General features: G+C 39.7%; 1 protein-coding gene across 9 annotated transcripts in view; it reads left to right on the top strand.

Moving 5' to 3' along the window:
* The window catches only part of EXPH5 (exophilin 5), a 74976-nt gene that overhangs the window by 28019 nt on the left and 24233 nt on the right, over positions 1–22724 (top strand). For 3 of the 9 annotated variants that reach the window (XM_033410151.2, XM_033410150.2, XM_033410154.2), the window contains exons 2-3: positions 19106–19266; positions 21116–21278. In XM_033410151.2, coding sequence (XP_033266042.1) covers positions 19106–19266; positions 21116–21278 — 324 coding nt within the window. Of the gene's footprint in view, positions 1–19008; positions 19027–19105; positions 19267–21115; positions 21279–22147; positions 22286–22724 lie in introns of those variants that run through there. The other 6 variants (XM_033410162.2, XM_033410160.2, XM_033410161.2 and 3 more) reach the window with 4 other exon arrangements.

Below are 22724 nucleotides of genomic sequence, written 5' to 3'. Positions count from 1 at the left end.
TCAGAAGTGTTGTGAATAGAGAATCTGTTTTTCTTTTAAAGGTCTATCATGTCCTGTGTTATATCACAGCTATTTTGTACGTATCTTTTCCTACTGTTAGATCTTAAATTTCCTAGTGCTTTCAAGTCATTCTTACAAATTTAAATTCTCATTATAGTTTAATTGAATCTTTTTTTTTTTTTCACTCAAAGAACATTTTTCAAACCTTTAGTTGTGTCAGCCCTGAGTTAATCATGGGACCAAAAACTGTTTAAGGAAGGGCATTGCAAACCAAAGAGAAACTTGGAAAAAGGCCCAGAGAGCATGCAAAGAGTTTGGAATGGTTGGTACATAGGGTTTAAATGAGAGGGTAATGGGAAACAAGTCCAGACAGGTAAGTGTGGGGTCTGGTCATGAAGTTTTACATATGAGGAAAATGAGACACATAGATGTTATTTGATCAGCCACAGTAACAAAGGGATTAGAACCCATCTGATTGTTCCCACCATCCAGGCCCAGCAACTTTACATAAGCTCAGACAGTGATGTTATGCAACCATGCCAGTCTGAGGCAACTGGGTGGGAAAAGATGAAGATAATGCAGAGAGCATCTGTGACAATCGTGTCTGTGTGGTCGGGCCACACGATGCCTCTCTTTGTACTTCCATAGAGGCAAGAGCAATAGGAGGCAAACAACCAAGAAAACTAGGTGCTCTGAAGACAACATCTAGCACTGCTCTGTGGCAAGTCGTAGTGGCAACCTGAGCCCCCACTTAGTAACCCACAGACTGGTCTGTGAGCTACACTTCGAAGCAAATACCAAGAATTGCCAGCTCTGCCATTCTTTTGGCCTTTGCCTTGAGATTCAAAGAACTAATATTTTCAGTGATACCTGAGTTACAATAATAAGCAAAGGTGTTGAGCAGGTAAGTCATTAAAAAAATGACACATAGCCTATAAACATATGAAATAATGTTCAACCTCTCCAGTAATAAAAGAAAATTTTTTATGAAAAAATTATTTTTCTCTTATTAGATATCAGATTATCAAGATTAATAATAACAATAATAACTACTGTTGGCAAGGATATGGGAAAATTGGCACACATGTAGAATCTGCTGGTTGGAGAAAAATTTGATGTAAGCTTTCCACAGAGCAATTTGTCAATGTATTTCATCAGTCATTAAAACATGGTCATTCTTTCTGGCAATTCTACTTCAAGTCCGAAGAAGCTAATTAGAGAGGTGTGCAATGCTAGGCTGGAACTATGTTCATTTCAACATTATGGCTGTGAAAAATTAGAAATGACTCATGTATCTAATGTTAGGGGAGTAGGTACATATCCTATGGCACAAAGACACAATGGTAAAAGGATATTGATGTAGTGCAGCATTCTTAATATAATGCTAAGTGGGAAATGTTGGCTGCAAAACAGTATTTATAGTTTAAAAACATTTTGAAAAATGTATACATGTATAACTGGCATGTTGAGAAATCAGGACTCATGGGATATAATCAGAAAGCACCTTTAGTTTTGCCTTTAAATGCCACTGGATAAAAACATGGGCTGTCCCATGACTTTTCTGCTCACTCTCAGGTAGTAAACATCCTTTGGGCACTTGAAGACACAAAACCACTGTCTCAATTCAATACAATAATTAGATTGTCCAGTCCCTGATTAATTCCAGTGTTATTCAGAGCAGCAGCCATTTCCCCTCACACAGCCACAGCTTGCGGCAGTGAGAAGCCTGTAACAGTAAGGAGGGGTTTGATCCTACATTTTCCCTGTCAGCCTCTACTCTCCATCCCCTCGAAGGTAGTTCTTGACCATTCCAGAGTTGAAGTGGAGGATGGAGGGGAGGAGAGGTACATGTTTGGGTGGGGGTGGGGGTATATGTTAGGAAGCTCTTTCTTGACTGGGGTGGCTTCACGGTCTCTGAGGCCAGGCAGATGTTTAAATATGCCTCTTGTGTGCTCAGGTGGGGTTTTCAGGCTCTGTTTTGCAGCTCTCTTGATACCATGATGTGCCCTCCCCTGCTCTCTGCCAACCCCTCCATGTCCCTAGGAATCTTGTGATTCGCTCACAGCCTTTCTATGAAGGTTTCTTCGCCTCTTGAGCCAGCTATCGTGGACATGAACTAAGAGAACCTCAGCCCCCCCTCAGCCTCTTCTGTGGCCCATGTCTTGTCCATGAGAAATGCGTAGAACTGTTCATGCATGAGAAACTCTGGAAGTGAGGACTGACTGCCAGCTGAACAATCTCCCTTCAGTCTCCCCTTACTTCCCTCATTCTAGGCTGGCTGGCCCCAGTTTCTCAAACTTATGCTTCTTAGGCAGGAGTTAGACACCAGTTGTCCTTTCCCCAAAACTCTAAAGGACATATATTAAGCTCTTTCAGTGGTACTGTTGAAGCCCCTCTGTAAAAAAAGACTCTGTGTCTCTGCTCTTCTGAACCAATGTGGGTAAGGGGACTTGTTACCCTACCATGAGATCCACCCTTTTAACAGATTTTTCAGTGCACAGGACAGTATTGTTACCTACAGGCACAGTGTTGTACAGCAGATCTCTAGAATTTATTCATTCATGAATAAATGAAATTTTATACCTGTTAATTAGCAACTCCTCATTTCCCCCTCCCCCAACCTCTGGCAACCATCAATATATTCTTTGCTTTTAAGAGTTTGACTATTTTAGAAACCTCATATAAGTGGAATCATGTATTATTTGTCCTTCTGTGATTGGCTTCTTTCATTTGTCATAATGTCCTCAAGGTTCATCCATGTTGCATATTGCAGGATTGCCTTCTTTTTTACAGCTGAATAATATTCTATTATATGTATATACCACATTTTCTTTTACCAGTTCATCTACTGATGGGCATTTAGATTGTTTCTACATCTTGGCCATTATTCATAATGGTGCAGTGAACAAGGGAGTGCTAATATCTTTTCTAGACGCTGATTTCAATTACTTAGGATAAATACCCAGAAATGGGATTGCTATATCATATGGTAATTCTATTTTTAATTTTTTGAGGAACCTCCATGCTGTTTTCCATAATAACTGCACCATTTTGGATTCCCATCAACAGTGCACAAGGGTTCCAATTTCTCTACATCCTTGCCAACACTTGTTGTCTATTATTATTATTATTATTATTATTACTACTACTACAATGGCCATCCCAACAGGTGTGAGGTGATATCTCATTGTGGTTTTAATTTGCATTTGCCTGATGATTGCTGACATTGAGCATCTTTTTATATATCTATAGGTCATTTGTATGCGTTCTTTGGAGAAATGTCTATTCAAGTGCTTAGCCCATCTTTAAATTAGGTTATTAGGGTTTTTCCTATTGAGTTGTAGGAGTTCCTCGTATATCTTAGAAATTAACCTTTTATCAGAAATATAGTTTGCACATATTTTCTCCTATTCCATAGTTAGCTGTTACACCCTACTGGTTGTTTCCTTTGCTGTGCAGAAGCTTTTTAGTTTGATATAGTCCCTCTTGTCTACTTTTGCTTTTGTTGCCTATGCTTTTGATGTCATATCCATGAAATCACATCACACGTCCTGATGTCAAAATATATTACAAAGCTACAGTAACTAAAACAGTATGATACTGGTGTAAAGATAGATATATAGACCAATGGAACAGAACAGAGAGCCCAGAAATAAATCCATACATATATGTCAACTGATCTTTTTTTTTTTAATATTTATTTATGTATTTATTTTGGCTGCACCAGGCTCCAAGTTGCAGCATGCGGGCTTCTTAGTTGCAGCATGCAGACTCCTTAGTTGTGGCACGCGGACTCCTTAGTTGCAGCATGCATGCGGCATTTAGTTCCCCAACCAGGGATCGAACCTGGGCCACCTGCACTGGGAGCATGGAGTCTTACGCACTGGACCACCAGGGAAGTCCTAATGTCAACTGATCTTTGACAAGGGTGCCAAGAATACACGAAGTACAAAGGATAACCTGTTCAACAAATGATGTTGGGAAAACTGGATATCCACATACAAAAGAATGATATTGGACCCTTGCCTTACCGCATACACAAATATCAACTCAAAAGGCTTACACATAAGACTGGAAACTGTAAAAGAAGAAGAAAACATAGGATAAAGTCTTTGACTTTCTTTCTTTTTTTTTTTTTTTGGTTTGTTTTTATAAATCCTACCAAACAAATTCTCCTACTGGTCTTCTCACAATTCAATTGAGTATGTGGAATCACTTGCTTTCATGCCTCAGCTAAAACTGAGACAGGCTGGGTCTCAGTATAACATCCTGTTACCCCTGCTTTAAAATGCTCTGTGGACATAGGCACACACAGCAGTATCTCTGGTTGTGGGGATTATGAGTGACTTTTTTTTTCAAGCTTTTCTGCAATTTTCAAGTCTTCTGTACTGAGTGTAACTTCACTTTAGTAATTAGAAAAACAATGAACTTAAAAATTGTACAATAGCAATCAAAGTCAGTTTTGTTGACATTAGAAATTTCCTGTCCCAACCCTGAAGAATTCCCTTGTAAAAAGATTTCTACATGTAGCTATGGCTGGCTGTTTTCATTATGCCCTTTCAGATGACAAGGAACACGCTCTAGTTTACCTCAAGTGATGGGTGGCACTCTATTGTAAGTCTGCAGTGGGGAATTAAGGAAACAACGGCCTCAGCTTGCACAACCAGTCCTTGGGAACAAGAACAGTGATCACAACATAGCAACATTCTGGTGCCAATCAACCAGGCTGGTAATCTACCAGACTTGTGGCTCAACTACTTTGCTCTGCTTTTCCCTGTTCACTTCCATGGCCATGGTTGATTTTCTTCTTGCAACTTTCCTTTCTGCTTCAGGGCTTCTGCCTATTCCAGACTCTGTTGCCTCATGGCTTCTACTTCTGGTACTGCTTAATGCCTTCTCAATGTCTCTCTCAGCCACTGTGTCACTTTAGTGTGTCTTACTTGTCATAATGATTTCAAGACATCTCAAGAGGAAGGATATGAATAAGTTGTTAATTACTCTCCAAAATAGAGCACATCAGTTAGGCAGCATTCTTTTTTTTTTTTGAATATTATTTTATTTTTTGTTTTATTTTTTTTTTATACAGCAGTTTCTTATTAGTTATCTATTTTATACATATTAGTGTATATATGTCAATCCCAATCTCCCAATTCATCCCACCACCACTGTCCCCACCCACCCCTTGGTGTCCATACGTTTGTTCTCTACATCTGTGTCTCTATTTCTGCCTTGCAAACCAGTTCATCTGTACCATTTTTCTAGATTCCACATATATGCGTTAATATACGATGTTTGTTTTTCTCTTTCTGACTTACTTCACTCTGTATGACAGTCTCTAGGTCCATCCACATCTCCACAAATGACCCAATTTCGTTCCTTTTTATGGCTGAGTAATATTCCATTGTATATATGTGCCACATCTTCTTTACCCATTCATCTGTCAATGGCATTTAGGTTGCTTCCATGACCTGACTATTGTAAATAGTGCTGCAATGAACATTGGGGTGTATGTGTCTTTTTGAATTATGGTTTTCTCTGGGTATGTACCCAGTAGTGGGATTGCTGGGTCATATGGTAATCCTACTTTTAGTTTTTTAAGGAACCTCCATACTGTTCTCCATGGTGGCTGTATCAATTTACATTCCCACCAACAGTGCAAGGGGGTTCCCTTTTCTCCATACCCTCTCCAACATTTGTTGTTTGTAGATTTTCTGATGGTGTCCATTCTAACTGGTGTGAGGTGATACCTCATTGTAGTTTTGGTTTACATTTCTCTAATAATTAGTGATGTTGAGTAGGCAGCATTCTTGCTCATGTTTAGCTTTTGGGTCAATCGTGAATCCCTGGTGCAGTTGATTAGGGTCAGGAATGTGAAAAATTTTGGATCACATGACCCAAAGCATAGCAACTACCCATGACAATTTTGCTAGTGAAATAGGCTCCCAACGTATCATGGACTGCCCATATGCTAGAAAAGCAGTCCATGTCTTTCAGACAGACCTACCACCATGTTTAATTCATTACCTCTATGGTTTAATTGAGTCCTATTTTTGGATATCAGTAAAGGGGCCAGAATTTACAAAACAAAACAAGATGGAGAGAATCAGATATCCAGATTTATTTTTCTATGCTATACATTACTTCATCACATCCTACCTGAAAGAAAACAAATTTTTGCAAACAAATCCAAAGTGATTCAAAACCAAATAATGACTTTTAAAATTTAATGTCATTGTTAATAAAGAATAGACCACACCCATCTACAATACCAAGTAAACAGTTCTTTTCATTTCCACTTTTCTTCTGTAAAATACACCGGGCATTACTACTTCATTACAACTGACATTTCTTCTCATTTTTGAGAAATTGTTGACTGTTTACAGATTAAGTACAATTCCGTACCTCTTCTTGATGCACTGAGACATATTCATGTAAAGTACATAATAGCTTCTGATGTCACATTATCATTTTTATTGTGTAACAAAGCTTCATTTAGGACTTTTTTCCAAAGAGCCATTGAGATTTTATGATAAAGCATTTAATACATTATAAAGAATGATCACAATTTTTTGTTGTTATTGAGAAAGAAAAATTTAGATACTAGAATCTGAAAGTTAAAATGATAGTAATAATGCATAACAACAGTATTGCCAGTAAAATATCTTTTATATGTGTTAAGTTTCCATAAGTAAGTTACATAATTTGGAGTAGAGACAAGCATTTGTACTGCTGGCATTACTTCATTTCACCCCAGGTACTGATTTTGTTATAGAATTATTCTAGGAGTGCTTAAGAGTATGTTTGGGTAAATAAATGTAACTACATCTAGAGACAAAACTTAATAAGCTCTTCTGGATGAGATAATACCATAGATGAGATAAGCAGTTTGGAATAACTGATCAGAAGAGTAATAATTATCATTAATACCATTTAGCAGAGGGATTCAAGGGGAAATGTTCAAAGCAAGCCCTTTGGGATATGATTCTGCAGTAATTTCTGATGAGGTGGAATGTTGGCTTGTCAGGTCAGCAAGAAGCCCTTTAAAAAAAACCCAAGCTGATCATTGTGAGGCAAGTTTGCTAGAGAGCACTTGGAAAAGCAGCAGCCCTTTGGATAAGGATTACTTCAAGGGTTAACTCCTTTTGAAAATGTATTGCAAATTGTAATCCAAACCAGTGAGCTTTAATTGATGTCCACGTCAAACTTTCTTTGAATCGTGAAGTGGGTAATGGTTTGCAAGCCATGGACTTTCTGAACCTCCATTATCCCTGATGGGAACCCAGAGGTTCCCATGGTGGTGGCATTTAGGAAACCTCAAGCATTTTCTCAGAGTTCTGTGTCCCAAAGCAAAGACTAAATAGCCATTTGAGAACTATCTTTCTTTCCCCCTCGGCTTACATATTTGGTCAGTGTGTAGGTAGGGGTGTGGTGGAGGGAGTCTCATATTACAACATTAAGTTCCTTAAAGTTAAAGCTACTTCCAAAATGTTGGATTTGAGTTGATTTTCTAACATCTTTAAGTTTTCATGATACAGAGAATGAATTAGTTAAGTACGATAGTTGTGGGTATTGAGACAGTGAAGGCACTTTCTGCCTTCACTGCCTGGACCTGGAATGAAACTATGGGGGCATCACTTTCTTTCAACCTTGTAGAATTGCCTAGGCTCCTCTGAGAACGTTTCTCTTTCTGTATTTTTTTCCTGTCAGGACACATTATAAGAATTAACATTAAATTGCCTGAATATGTGAAAAAAAAAAAAAACATGCTCTGCATTCTTATTCATGAAAATGAAAGGATGCACCAGATTTGCACGAGAACAGTTGTCTTGCTACCTAACTCTATATAACTAACAGTGTAGAGAGTGTGGTCAAAATTTTGGATGTAGTTGTCTTTGAGAAGAAGCCATGAATAATATAATAAACAAAGCCAAGATGTTGAGGTAATATACTTTATCTATTGATCAAAACTTATTGGCTCTAACCTGCCTTGCAGTTGTCCTAGTAATATAACAGCCTTACAAGAGGCATTCATATCCAATTCTGTAGCTCTGAGCAGCTTCCCTAACATTCAACTTGAATTAACTAACCCTTGCCTTACAAGTTTCAGTGGAAGATATCTAAGCATCTGTGTAAAGAGAATAAGTGAGAAGCAAAGGCTAAAAACTCTAGTTTTTAATTTTCTTGTATTCCTTTGTTGGGTTATTCAACAAATATTTAGTCACTGTTTGCTGTATGTTCAGAATGTCTGGCACTCTGCTTAAGGAGATGGCAATCCAGTGATGAGACACCCAGTGTGAAAAAAGTTCAGAGACAAGTGAGCATTGAATAATTCAGGCTCTGGAAAACAATCTGGAAATAACTGTACTCACTCAACACATGTTATCATGCTGGGTAGTGGGATCTGAGGCTAGGTAGAAGCCTAACTCTTTCACTTACCACTGTATAACCACAGGCAAGATTTTTCACACTTCATGGTTTCAACTCCTTTTACTGTAAAATGAATATAATAATACCTACCTCGCTGGGCACCCATAGTGATTAAATGAGATAGTGCATGTGGAAGCACCTAACAGAGTGGCTGTCACACAACACATGCTTAACATTTAATTCCAGGTGCACATCCCTCTGCAGGGAATGATGTGCTGTGACAGGGTGCAAGGTTCCCATAACATTCAGCAGCATCATGAAGGTACTAGATATAACATGAAATATTGTCTTCATCTTCCGTAAAGTTATTGTCAGTTTGACAATAAATTCTCTTCTAGTTGTTTTATTTTAATCATGTGATGGATCCAGAGTGAAGAAGCAGAAAGAAAGAGTGAAGGGAGTGAAAGGGCAATTGACATATGAGTACAATATGAATAATTGGGACTCTTCAGGCTGAAATACAGAGGCCCAAGGGAGACAGAGTTGGAATCTTATGAACTCTCAGACAGAGCTAAATATGGATTTGTTCACCATGTCTTGAAATATTAGGGTATACCCCTTGAAACATTAGCAAAAGCAATCTTAGCATGATAAAATGCAGGAAACCACCCTTGAGAACATCTAGTTCAAATCCTTCATATTATAGATGAAGAAATTCTGGTCCATAGAGAAGAGTTTCCCAAATTCTTACTCATTTGTTCATCAAGGGCTTACTGATCCCCTACTCTATATCAGACATCATTCCAGAAGACAGGGTAGGCAAGGTCTTTGCTCTTATGGATTATATTTTAATCAATAAAAAAGTAAATAAATGAAGAAGATGATGTGATGATAAATGAGATAAAGACAAGTAAACCAATTAATTTGATAGAAAGTGACTGTAGTTTTGGAGGGTCATGGAAGACCTTTCTAAGGATGTGACGTTTTAGCTAAGGCATAAATGATACAAAGGAATGGCCGTGAGACAAATAGGGAAGAGCATTCCAGGTGGAGAAAACAGCAAGTGCAAAGCCCAGTGGAACCAGCTTGGCTTGCTGGAGGAACAGAAAGAAGGCCAAGTGCTGAGTGGTGGGGAGAGGAGTATGAGAAAAGTGACAGATAAGGTAGAGAGCCAGATTCTGTACAGACTTGAAGACCAATGGAGTTTGGACTTCTAAGCATGATTGGAAGCTCCTGGAGAGATTTAAGCAGGGGAGTGGAATGCATAATGTAACTAACTTTTTAAAAATGTCACTCTGGCTGCTGTGTGGAGCCTGGATGGAAGGGAGGTCAGAGTGGAAGTAGGCAGAGAAGTAGGGAGTTCTGGTGTTTGTCCAGGTGAGAGATGGTGGTGGCTTGGGCCATGGAGGTGGCCATGGAAATACTGCTACTAGCTAGACTACAAATTCCAGGAAGGCTTGGAGCTGTCTCTTTTGTGCACTTTTATATTCCAAGCTTCCAGAACAGTGCCTGGAACGTAATACCTACTCAAAAAATATTAGTTGAATAAATGAGTGAATAGTTACTTTCTGAAGTTAGACTTGAATCAGGTTTAAGATAAGTAAAAGTGTAAGTTCTTCTCAGTTCATGTATGTTTGCCTTAATAGAGTTTAAAACAGTAAATGTTCTTTAGACCTTCTACTAAAATCAGTGCAATGTTCTTAGCAAATCATGGCCCAGACCCTGGCATCAGCCAATACATTCAGTGAAGTGTGAGGTCCAGTCCAGTGACGTCAATAAATCTTACCCAGCGCCCCCCCAACCCCCAGCCCCCCACCGCTGTCTTGAGCATGGCATTTAGGCTGTGTTTGTGGAATCTGCAATGCAAGGTTTGGTTTTCTCACACTCCTGCTATTAATTTAAGTGCAACTTGGAGATCCAAGAGGGGTAGGTGGCCCATGATAAATAATTGATGCTTTTGAGTTTCTCTACAGGAAAAGGAAAAGCCTAAGGGTAATTCTCTTTACTGCCTGCTATCTACCTCTGTTGAGGAAGGTGATACACAAATTCCATTCCCCACTCTCCATCCATCCACCCCTTTACTGCCTGTTCTGTCATTTTGCAGATCGCACTCACTTAGTATTTCATTTGTGCCCGAATAGGTATATGGGCCTTACATGTATTAACTCACTTAATCCTCACAAAAACCCCATGAGGTATTGTTATTACCCTTATCCCTACTTTACAGATGAGAAAACAGAGACACAGAGAGGTTTAAATCACACAGTTAATAAAGATCAGGGACAGCATTCAAACCAGTCAGTCTGACATTAATTTACCCTCTCGGTATTTTAATTTCCTCATTGGTAGAATGAAATAAAAGTATCTACCTCACAGAGTTCTTGTAAAGATTAAATTAATTAATATAAGTAATCATGCCTGGTCTAGAATTAGCATCATATAAATCTTAGTTATGACTAGCTTTCCAGTATTATTCCTATGGAGAAATTACGTTTCACATACATGATTTTTTGTATGTGCAGGGTCACCTCTCTCACTTATGTCAAATACTGACTGAGTTGCTTCACAGCGATGAATGTAGAACTCATTCATTACCCCAGAAGTTGAGCAAATATGTATTGATTGATCCGGGGTCAGAGACCGTGCTAGGCCCTGGGGCACGAAGAGAAATGAGACACAATACCTGTCCTCAAGGAGCTGACAGAGAGTGAAACCAACAGGAGCATGACAAGCAATTCAATACAGTTTGGCAAATATAGAGGTGACAATGGATGTTTTCCCAGGTGGTTTGGGTAAAAGGTATAAATAGATTAAGAAAGAAATAAGACAAACCTAAGAAGACAGAAAGCCCTGAGGCCAGATGAGGGGCTGGCACTTAAACTCTTAGTTTGGCCTTGGTGTGTACAGCTCGTCTTTTCTGTGGCACCTTCCTTAGAGTGATTAATCAGTAAGAAATGACTCTCTGTGATCTGAACCAGTACAGGAAGTACACATCCTTCATGTTACTTAGATTATTTTTTCCTTTTGTTGTGACTTTGTGTCACATGAGAATAAGCATTCAAGAAGATTGCACAGGTCAATTTTTTTTATATATATATTTATTTTTGGCTGTGTTGGGTCTTCGTTTCTGTGCGAGGGCTTTCTCTAGTTGTGGCAAGCGGGGGCCACTCTTCATCGCCGGTGCGCAGGCCTCTCACTATCGCGGCCTCTCTTGTTGCGGAGCACAGGCTCTAGACGCGCAGGCTCAATAGTTGCGGCCCACAGGCTTAGTTGCTCCACGGCATGTGGGATCTTCCTGGACCAGGGCTCGAACCCGTGTTCCCTGCATTGGCAGGCAGATTCTCAACCACTGCGCCACCAGGGAAGCCCAGGTCAATTTTTTAAATATAGAAAAGGTTGTCTTTTATTTTAGGTTGGTTCAATGACAGCCATTCAGGGAGATTAAATGGGCTTTATTATCTAGCTTGGCTTGAATGCTGGTGCCATTATTTCCTGCCACTCTTTGTTTTTGTTGTCTCCTGCTTGCATCACTTTTCCTTATCTGAGCTTCCCTTCCTCTAGACTTCCTTCTATGTTTTAACTTTTCTATGATCAAAAGAACACATTTTTTCAATACACCTGCTTGCTTTTTTCTAATCTCTGCCCTTTCTGAGTCTTGGCTATGGGCTGAGCCAAAAAATAGCCTCTGATATCAGGGGCCATGGCTGTCAAAAAACAATTCTTTTCAGCAAACAGGGAGAGGAGAGGCCAGGACCTGGATTGTAAAGCTGCTGTTACAACCACTGAACAAGGGCTTTTGCATTCTTTACTTTTCCTCTTCCTGGCTGAGAACTCATAGTAGTTGTCCTAAAGCTTTCCCTAGATCATGAGTGATAAGAAATCTGGACCTGGAAGTATCACCTTTCTGGAGCAGGAAAACAAAAGGGCAACACTTTCCCAAGATGGTGAGTTTCCTTGGGGTTTCAGGGTTTGAAAGGTCCTTGCTTGGACAGACTGATCCTGTGTCTGCTATGACACTAACTCAGTGTTTACGCTGCGACTTGGACACAGTTCCCACCCCGTGCACTCATTTGTGCTTTTCTGTGTGTTGTGGTTGCTGGGCAATATAAAACAAAAATGTGTTTGAATTCCTGTGTGGGAAGCAAACTTTAATGCTGCTTTGATCTCCTGCAATTCAAATGACAAATCCACTTTTACAGGATTCGGTGTAATTGAGCAATTCGTTCTAGGATTTACTGATGACTGAACCTGTGAGACTAGGATAGGGTGAGGGATTTGGGGAATATTTGGGAAGCGGTCCTCGAAGGCAAGAGCAGATGGTTGATAGAGATAAGGATGCTTAGCTGCCTGGAAGGCAGAATAAGGTGTAATAAGATGGGTCATGTACCCGGAAGGTCAGCGAAGCAAACTGATAAGTGTATAGAAACCAAGGAAATAAGAAAAGTGGAGAAAAAAATGTGAATTGAGGAGATGAAAGGAAGGTGAGAACAGCCAAAAGTGGAATTGATGCCCTTGGCAAGAGGAGATGATAAGGGAACAATTTTGAGAAATTTGAGATTTTTCTGACAAGAAAATAGAAGCTGTAATTCCTATTTTCTGGTCTGGGGAATTTGTTTGCTTTCAACATTTGTCTGACTGTTCTCAATCACATTTGAATACTCATTGTCACCTTTTTAATTGGGAAAAATCACTTTGAGCTGATATCAATTGCATTGTTTATTAATGGGGTTAATAGTACCCAGAGACAGTGAGATAGGTCATGAGGCCATGGACTTGCAAATGAGGCATGAGTACCCATCCCAGTTCTCCAGCTCCAGCCTGCTGGCCTCTGTAAATGAGGACAGCAATACCTGTGCAGCATTGTGAGGATTATGACTGCAGAATCCTGGGAGAGGGTGGGTGCTCAATATATAGCATCTTCCCTTATTATCTGTTATTGCTATTATTTCATCTGAAGACAGGGAGATTGACCTGATTATGCTTTAAACCCCTTTTCAGTTTTTATAAGATTTCTCAATGATTTAATTCTGATGTGAGAATGATGAGTCTTTTGACCATACATTTTGTTTATTTATTTATTTTTGGCTGTGTTGGGTCTTCGTTGCTGCATGTGGGCTTTCTCTCTAGTTGCAGCGAGCAGGGGCTACTCTTCGTTGTGGTGCACAGGCTTCTCATTGCAGTGGCTTCTCTTGTTGCGGAGCACGGGCTCTAGGCGCGCGGGCTTCAGTAGTTGTGGCATGCAGGCTCAGTAGCTCTGGATCGCAGGCTCTAGAGTGCAGGCTCAGTAGTTGTGGCACACAGGCTTAGTTGCTCCACGGCATGTGGGATCTTCCCAGACCAGGGATCAAACCCATGTCCCCTGCATTGGCAGGTGGATTCTTTAATCACTGCACCACCAGGGAAGTCCTGACCATACATTTTGGTCAGGACTTCTCATCATTTCCTGAGAAGAATTACTGAGAAGATATCTTCCAGATAATCTCATCTGTGTCCATTTTTAAAAATTGTGCATAACAAACCATCCCAAAGCCTAAAGGCTTAAAATGACTTCAGTTTATTAGCTCACAATTCTAAGGGACAGCCGTTTGTTCTGGGCTCAGCTGGGTGGTTCTCCTAGTCTTGCCTGGGATCACTCCCTTGGCTCCAGTCGTCTGGCAGCTGGATGGCATCTGGATGGTCTAAGAAAGCTTCACTCACATCTCTGGCAATTGGTGATAGCACTCTGCTGGGTCCTCCTCTGCACATGAACACATCCTCCAGGAGGCTAGCCCCCGCTTCTTCAGACCAGAGAATCAAGATTCCAAGAGGGAGAGGGCAGAAGCTGCAAGGCTTCTTGAGGCCTAGGCTCAGAAGCCTCACAATTTCACTTTATCATTTTCAATTGGTCTAAGCAAGCACAAGGCCAGCCCAGATTCAAGGGGGCAGAGGAGGGACAAAGTCACTCCACGAAGGAGTATACCTTCTGCCATGAAAGGAACCATGGACGCCTGCTTTGTAAACAACCTACCGTGCCTTTAACTCTCTTTCACAGGTGACAAAGGCAAGAGAGTTAAATATTTGGCCAAGATCACCAGCTAGAACCTGACCCTCATTCAGTGCTCTTTCTACTATTTGATGGCAGCTCAAGAACAGGCCAGAGTTTGGTTCTCAGGGAGCAGACAAGTGGGGCAAAAGACTGGAAGATAAAGAGACAACTGTGTATCATTTACTGAGCACATTCTCAATGGTTAGTACATAATTAGTCATCAAAATAGAGATAAGGACAGAGACCTGCTCAGAAAAAGGTGGACAAAGAAAAGTGAGTAGCAAAGGTCGGCAAGGGCACAGTGGGGGAGTACAAGGAAGATGGGGAGATGGGTTCATTACTCAAGGATGGAAAACAAAGGAAAAGAAATTTAACATAGAAGGAGGAACCTCAGAGGACAGACTCATTCAGCAGGTGCTAGAATGGAAAAAGACAGCACACAGCAGACTAAGATTCCTGTGAATGAAGAAAGAGCATTTTGACTTGGAGCAGAGGGCTGGGACTACGGCCCAGCAAGAAAAGACCTGATTTAGTTTAGTCAAGTTAATCAGCCTAGGGGGTAGAACAAATTACATGTATAGACAGCAGTCCCTTGTGATATGTTGAGTCAAGCTGCACTAATGAAGCAAATAATCTGTGTACTGGTGATTTATCTATATGTATGTTGTATGTCCTTTGTAACCTTGAGGTTATTCTCTTGGGTATAAAGTGGACCGTGTGCTCTAAATGACTGGCTGAATATATAACAAACCAAAATAGATGAGGAAGAGCCCTGTACAGGCTGGCCATGAACTCGGTTCAACTCCATTTGCAAGCAACTGTTACCTCTCTCAGACTAAGGCTAGCTGAAACTTAAAATATTGTCTTTTTAAGTTTCATACATCAAGATACCCCTGCTTTGTGTTCAGGTTTTTTTTTTCTTTTTTGCTAATGTTGAGCTAATTTGATGTTTTATTTTTTAAGTAAATAAATGAGTCTAAACCACTGGTTTTACAGTTGGTGTGCTCCTTTTAGTACAAGAAGCTCAGTCAACCATTGCAAGTGTACAGACTGTATTTTATAGTGCACAGGGCTTATGGGAATATAAAGCTTAAGGCGGTAAATTACTGATGCCTAGAGTAATACCTAGAGTAGACTTTTATGTCATTCATAGTTTCCCTTCCTGGGTTATCCTTACTTCAAGGGCCAGAACTATTTATGTTTACTTATTTAGTAACACGTAAACACAATGCCAGTTTTTACTACCTTACCCTTGAATCTTCTCACTCTTGGCTGTACATGTTCACCCACTTCCCTGACAACCTTGGAATACTTCTGCTTTAAAAGCCACTGGATTTCTTCAAAATCTTGCCCTTTCATGTATCTACATATAACCACTATATGGTTTTATATATAGTGACAGTAGTTAATAACACTGTATTGAATATTTCAAAGTTGCTAAGAGAGTAGAGATCTTAAAAGTCCTCATCACAAGAAAAAAGTTTGTAACTATATGTGGTGACAGATGTTAACTAGACATCTGTTGTGGTGATCATTTCACAGTATATACAAATATTGAATCATTATGTTGTACCCCTGAAACTAATGTTGTAAAATAAAGTTTTTAAAATTAAATAATAATGTCAATTATACCTCAATAAATTTGAGATACATCCTTCAGGCCGTATGTCATCTTCTTAGGGAAATATTTGCTTCTCCCTCATATAAGCAGGGCCCCTTGTTATATGCTCTCATAACACCTGTTTAATTTTTTATTGTTTGTCCCCACTCCTACCCCAACAGAATGTAAATTCCATGAGGGCAAGGACTTGACTTGTTCACCGCTCTTTGCCCAGAGTTCAAACATGTGTTGAATGAAGAAATCATACTTACCACTCTTTGTTATCTTATATTTGTATAATTATTGGACTCATATCTGTCTCTCTCATTAGGCGGTAAGCTCTCTAGGATAGTAGCTATATCAGCTCTGCTTGCCATTGTATCCCTGCATCTTCTCTGCAGGAGGCTTTCCACAAATATATATTTAATACATTTTATTACAACCATGTGAAACGTGCAGAGGAAAAGATCACATCAAAAGGGCAATACCGATTGCATTAGGATTGTGAAAATATGACTGATATTTTTCTCTATCTACAAGAAACATTATAATGTAAAATGATAATATAAATAAAAACTCACATTAAAAAGAAACATATATTGTACTTATCGAATAAACATAATTTTACAAAAATTAAAAGTGGAATTGATACCTGTAATTACTGTATTCTAAGAGACCGGGTGTTTGATTTTTTTCCCTAGTGTGTCTAAATGGGTGCATCATTTTCACATAGATATAAGCACAGATAAAATGTTGTACTTTGTTTTTTCTGCTTCATGTTATGTCACATGCTACATTGCCTGAGTAATTATTTTTAGCAACTGCATAATGTTCAGTTAAATTAATGTACTTTGCGGGGGGTGGGGAGTGGGAGGGTATTTCTTTAAGATACATGTCCTGGAGTAGAATTCACACTGTCTGAGTATTCACATAGAGGTACAGATTTCTGACTTCATTGGCCAAATGTTAACAAGAAACAGTCAGTGATGGATTTGAGTGCAAGTGTGGAATGAGTGCTTGAGATGAAATTAAATGAAGTGTGATTATTTTAAAAGAGACTCAATGTTATATGGAGGCTTTAGAAAAAAATAATAAAGTTACGTTTATTAGAGAGTTCCTAAGTCGGGTAGCTTGACTGTCCTCTGAAATGAGAAGGATGTGTTGAGAAGGGGACAGGGATGCTGCTGAATGTTGGGGTCTGATAATTTGGAAGGGTTTTTGAGGAACTAGAGGTCATGTACAAATGTGGGACATTAGGGAATTTCCTGGACATCCAGTGGTTAGGGCTCAGCACTTTCACTGCCTGGGGCCCGGGTTCGATCCCTGGTTGGGAAACTAAGATCCTGCAAACTGTGAGGTGTGGCCAAAAATATATATATATATATATATATATGTATGTATGTATATGTGTGTGTGTGTATATATATATATATATATATATATATATATATATGACATTAATAAATGAGGTAGTAACAAGTTGGAGGCAGCCAGTACTGGTTAGAAGCTGGTACTTGTGGTCTCTTAGTCTGTTAGTAAGAATAGTAGCAATAGAGACAGGAGTGACCAGGTGTCAGAGGGATGGCAATGGCAAAATGGGAGGCACCAATGCAAATTATGCGGATTAGACATGATGACTGTTGCGTAATGCTTTTCAAAATGCAAGTCTGGGCAGGATGGCCTCTGGCTTCCCTCTTGATTATTTTATAAAATGACAGTATCATAGCCCCAAGCAGGAGCCTGACTTGCAACCATCACAGTTCATTGCCTTTAACCCCAAATTAGCCATTCTGCAGCTGTCTTGCTCACCACTTTCTTAGGAATACAAACTCTCTAACACTTGTGCTTCACAGAGGACCCTGGATAAAAGGCAACTGCGGAGTCACATGAACTTCTTTCCAAAACAGCAGAACTGGGGCTTCCCTGGTGGCGCAATGGCTAAGAGTTCCCCTGCCGATGCAGGGGACACGGGTTCGTGCCCCGGTCCAGGAAGATCCCACATGCCGTGGAGCGGCTGGGCCCGTGAGCCATGGCCGCTGAGCCTGCATGTCCGGAGCCTGTGCTCCGCAACAGGAGAGACCACAACAGTGAGAGGCCCGCGTACTGCAAAATAAATAAATAAATAACAGCAGAACTTCTCGAGCTTGGGGCCCAACAACAAGCCTGGCTTTTTCATCAGAGGTTTGTCAAACTGACCACTTGATGAAATTTGTCATTATGTTCTTCAGACTCCCCTTTCTGCTTTATTTGCCTCAGTCCAGGGCAGTCTCCCTCTGGATTGAATATTCTCTCATTTCCAAACAGTTCTAGGGTCCTCCTGAAATGAAGCAAATGATCTGCTTTAAAAAAAAAAAAAAAAATCACAACTCATGATTTAACTAAGGACTTAGAGCAGCATTTTCATTTGAAAGAAGACTAAGCAGGTAAGGGCAGGGGAGAAGGAAAAATAAATAATGGCAGAATTTCAGTTCTGGCACTCTGGAAGTGTGCATCAGACACATCTGTGCTTTGGATGACCTTTCCTATCCATCTCAAATCGCACTGCCCTTACTACTGAGCATTAGCCATGTCCTCATTCATGGGCTTTTGTGTCTGTGTGTTTAAAGAATTCCATTATCTAAGACCATTACATTCAACAATTTCTTTTCTGCATGTAAGCTTTTCTCTTTGACCACTGAATGGGCAAGTAAGGACACTATCTGTTATATTCACCATTGAATCCCCATTGCCTACATTGCTCAATAAACATCTAATCATTACCGAATGAATGAATGCGTAATCAGAACTGGAATATTCTAGTTTCCCCATGTCATTAAAATATCTATCATTCAGTTGCATTATTAGGTCAGGTTTGCACAATGCTCAACCCACATTGTCCTCAGCAACTTGATTATTTCAACTACTAGCAGACACTTTTAGATTGTCATCGAATTTATATGATTACAGCCAAAATACATCCATGGTGGTGAAGAGGAAACTCCGACTAGAGCCAATTTTTCCCCTGGACTTATAGTTTATGCAACGCCTCCACTAGGTAAAGTTTGACCCACCACGAGTTTGCACTTCATGCAAAGAAATTTAAAGCATGCATTGATATTTTTGTTTTATTTCAGCAAACTCCAGAAGACAAAGAGGGATATCAGATGGCTTCAAGGAGTAACTGGTGAATGGTTTGAAGAAGTTCAAAGGAAAAAGTTTTGCAATGAAACAGATGTTAGCCAAATGTTAAAACAACCAGTTACATACAGACTGAGAAAGGGGATGGCAGAAAATGGTGAGATCTTAGGACACCTCATTGTAGATAAAGGCTCAGTGGGATCTCCAATTTAACCAATCATGTTCAGGATTATTTTTAAATCATAAGGGGCAAAATTCACAATAAAAAGAGTGAACTGAAAATGGACTGTACTGTCTTGAGGGTATGTTTAGAGTCAGGCAAGATAGCACAATGGTTAAGAACACAGGCATCAGTATCAAAAAGGGCCTGGATTCAAATCTCCACTCTGTCTGTCTCTGTATTCTCTATTCTATCAGAATTCATGTGACTCTGTTCAAATTACTTATTCTTATTCTCTATAAGCCTCAATTCTCTCATCTTTAAATGGGTATGATAATACCTACTTCACAGGGTGGTTGTGAGAATTAAATAAAATAATACATATAAAGTACTGAACTCTAACACAGTAAGCATGTAAATAAATGGGATGATGATGCACAAGGAGGGGGAGACAGAGGAAGGGAGGGAAAGGAGAACAGGACAGGAGGGGGGTTAGGAGGGGGAAGGTGGTAGAGAAACTGCCACCCTTCTGGTACTTTGGTAACTTAAACCCCAAAAATGAGCTCAAACAAATGCCTTCCTTGGACATTCTAACTTTGTGACTACCAGCATGTCTCTCACCTTCACCAATCACTTATTTTTTAGTCTGTAAATGAGGATAATAAAAACTGCTTTCTCAGGACTGTTTGAGAATAACAAAGTGCATTTAGAAATTTTAAGTAGTAAAACAGTGTAAAGTATAGAGTCACATTGACTGCTTTTGTTATATGTTACTAACATTAGTAACATTGAGAAATATGTAACAATATATCTAAACTTATATATTGGAAATATTTTGCAACTCCCATAAAAAAGAAATTTATCTAAAAAGTTCACAATTCAGATTTTTAGATTAACCCCATATATACCATGATGAATTTCCCCTTACCTTGAATTCCTCATTTAAAAACTCAGCATGTCCAAAAGTATTACAGTATGATGGAACTGGTATATGTTGAGCATGGCTTAGAATTTTTAATACTCATATATAATATCATATTATCTATACATATATATTATACATATTTATATTACATGCATACCCACATATAAACCGTATATGTAGCAAATACATATGCACAGAGATTTTAATGGGAATAAGGAGCACTCTAAAGGGCTTAATTTCCTTTTCCTTTACTTTCTTTGATATGAAAAGTCACGTAGTCTATCACTGTGGTTTTTTTTGTTTGTTTTTTTTGGTTTTTTATTTATTTATTTATTTTTTTTTTTTTGCGGTTCGCGGGCCTCTCACTGTTGTGGCCTCTCCCGTTGCGGAGCACAGGCTCCGGACGCGCAGGCTCAGCGGCCATGGCTCACGGGCCCAGCCGCCCCGCGGCATGTGGGATCCTCCCAGACCGGGGCACGAACCCGTGTCCCCTGCATCGGCAGGCAGACTCTCAACCACTGTGCCACCAGGGAGGCCCTATCACTATGTTTTTAAAGCACCAAAATAAAAATTTCTGAAGGATGGGGTAGTTAAGACCAGCACAAGAACCGGATGAGGTCCCTAACACACTACCTTTGGCCTTGGATTGCCATGGGGAAAGCGCATTGAGAAAGTGTCCCAGCTGGTATGAGAGGAAGGATGTCCTGCGGAGCTGCAGGCCCCAGCACCTACTGAAAGATGCCCCACTCTTAGTGAGGCTCCTCCGCTCAGCAGAACCAAGAGGCACAGGGCCCCACCTAGTCCCGAGGTCTTCATGTGGGGATGCCTGCGTTCCTAGACTGCATGGGTGGGGGTGTTAGTTCTCCAAGAGTATTTACCTGGAAATATTAATCATGCAAAATTTTTACAATTTTCTTTTAGATCCTATGGAATTACAAACATCAAGATCTAAAAATATACCTAATCAAAGAAACCCAACATCCGTTCCTTCTCAGCTGAGCTTCAGATCATCATTTGCTTCTCTATTCTCATTCAGAAAATCCAGAAAGGAGACTTTAAAGCTTCAACCACTGGGAGAGAAAGGGTGAGTTAAACTCAGCTCCTGTGACAGCTCATTAGTTATCTGATACCAGAGCCCACCAGCCTGTTTTGTGTTCAGAATGTTTAATGTTCTTAGAATTTAATTTCAGATAGTAACAAAGGAAACAGGGCTGAGCCCTCAAAGGGACAAAGTTCTTATGAAACTTTGGGCTCATCTGAAATCTAACTTCTAACCAACTGCACAGGTCTCAGGAGGTGGACATAGTGAATGATGGATTAAATGTTGAGAAATAATTATTGGCAGTTTCTCCACTGCTCCAAGAGCCTGGTCTTTGCCCTGGTCAAGTAGTTACATTTAAATTGAAACTACTCCTTACTTGGGGAGTATGTGTGTCAGGAGAATTGCAGTTTAAAGAGTAAATGAGCATAAATGAGATGAGCAAAGAGTAGAGAAAAACTGAATTATGAAATGGAGAAAAAATATATTACCATCATTAAAAATATTGAGGACAGCCATTCCTCTGTAGTTGCTTGGAATTTAAACTTAAGGTGAAGGAGGGGAAGCTCTGAGAGCAGTGGAGGTATTGTTCCAGATGGTTCCCAGTTGAGAACTGTGTAAATCAGTTCATCTTGACTCATTACGTTGTTGGATTGTTTTGTGAAAAACAAGCAAGGCTTTGCTTACATGCAATTTGCTGACTGCTAAATATTTTCAGCATGTCTTCCTGGTTGAAAAGCTTCCCACCCTCTTAAGGTGTTGGCTTGGCACATGATGTGTTCCATGTATGCCTTTAAGAGTGCATTGCAGCTCTAAATAAAAGGTGTTGGAGGTCACTCTTGCTGAAAAACAACAGGCAGCAAGCAGCTTGGTGAAGCATGCAATGAGGCTCCTGACTCGTAGAGGAGCTCTTGGGGGAATGGAAGGGTTTTGCTTCCAGCTTTCACTTGAGGCTGTTTTTGTCTTTGATGAAATAGTGAAGAGCTGAACAAAATGTAGATTTATGTGATCGTTTCCACCAGAGTCACTTACGAGGAAGTACTCTTCAAATAGTGAGTTGCTTTTCTTTGTAAAAAATGTTTTAAACTCTAGTAATTCTCTCATTTGGGAATTAAAAATTGAGGAGTATTTCCTTTATAGGAAATATTATTTTTAAGGAGAAAAGAAATATTCCTAATGTGTAGTGTGGCTGAGACTTATGATGTAATTTGTGTTTTAGGTAATTTTCTTTAAGGCAGAGTTTTATTGTAGCTGAACAATCTAACATTAGTAAACTAGGAAAAGTTGAGGAAACTGTTAACTCTATTGACAAGTTATTTCCAAGCTCATATTGTAAGTTGCTGCCAAAGTGGATCAAAGAAGATGAAAGTTCTATAATCTTCATTTTGGGTATCATGTATTTTAGTTATAGACCAAATTGAAAAAAATGAAACTTGCAAAATTCTGTTTAGCGATTGTTCTTCTTAAATATCACAATGACTTGTAGCTGTC

This window comes from Orcinus orca, chromosome 8 (assembly GCF_937001465.1).
Source record: "Orcinus orca chromosome 8, mOrcOrc1.1, whole genome shotgun sequence".
In the NCBI taxonomy this organism is placed as follows: Eukaryota; Metazoa; Chordata; class Mammalia; order Artiodactyla; family Delphinidae; genus Orcinus; species Orcinus orca.
The sequence above is the reverse complement of the archived record's forward strand: the minus strand, read 5'-3'. Positions and strand labels throughout refer to the sequence as shown.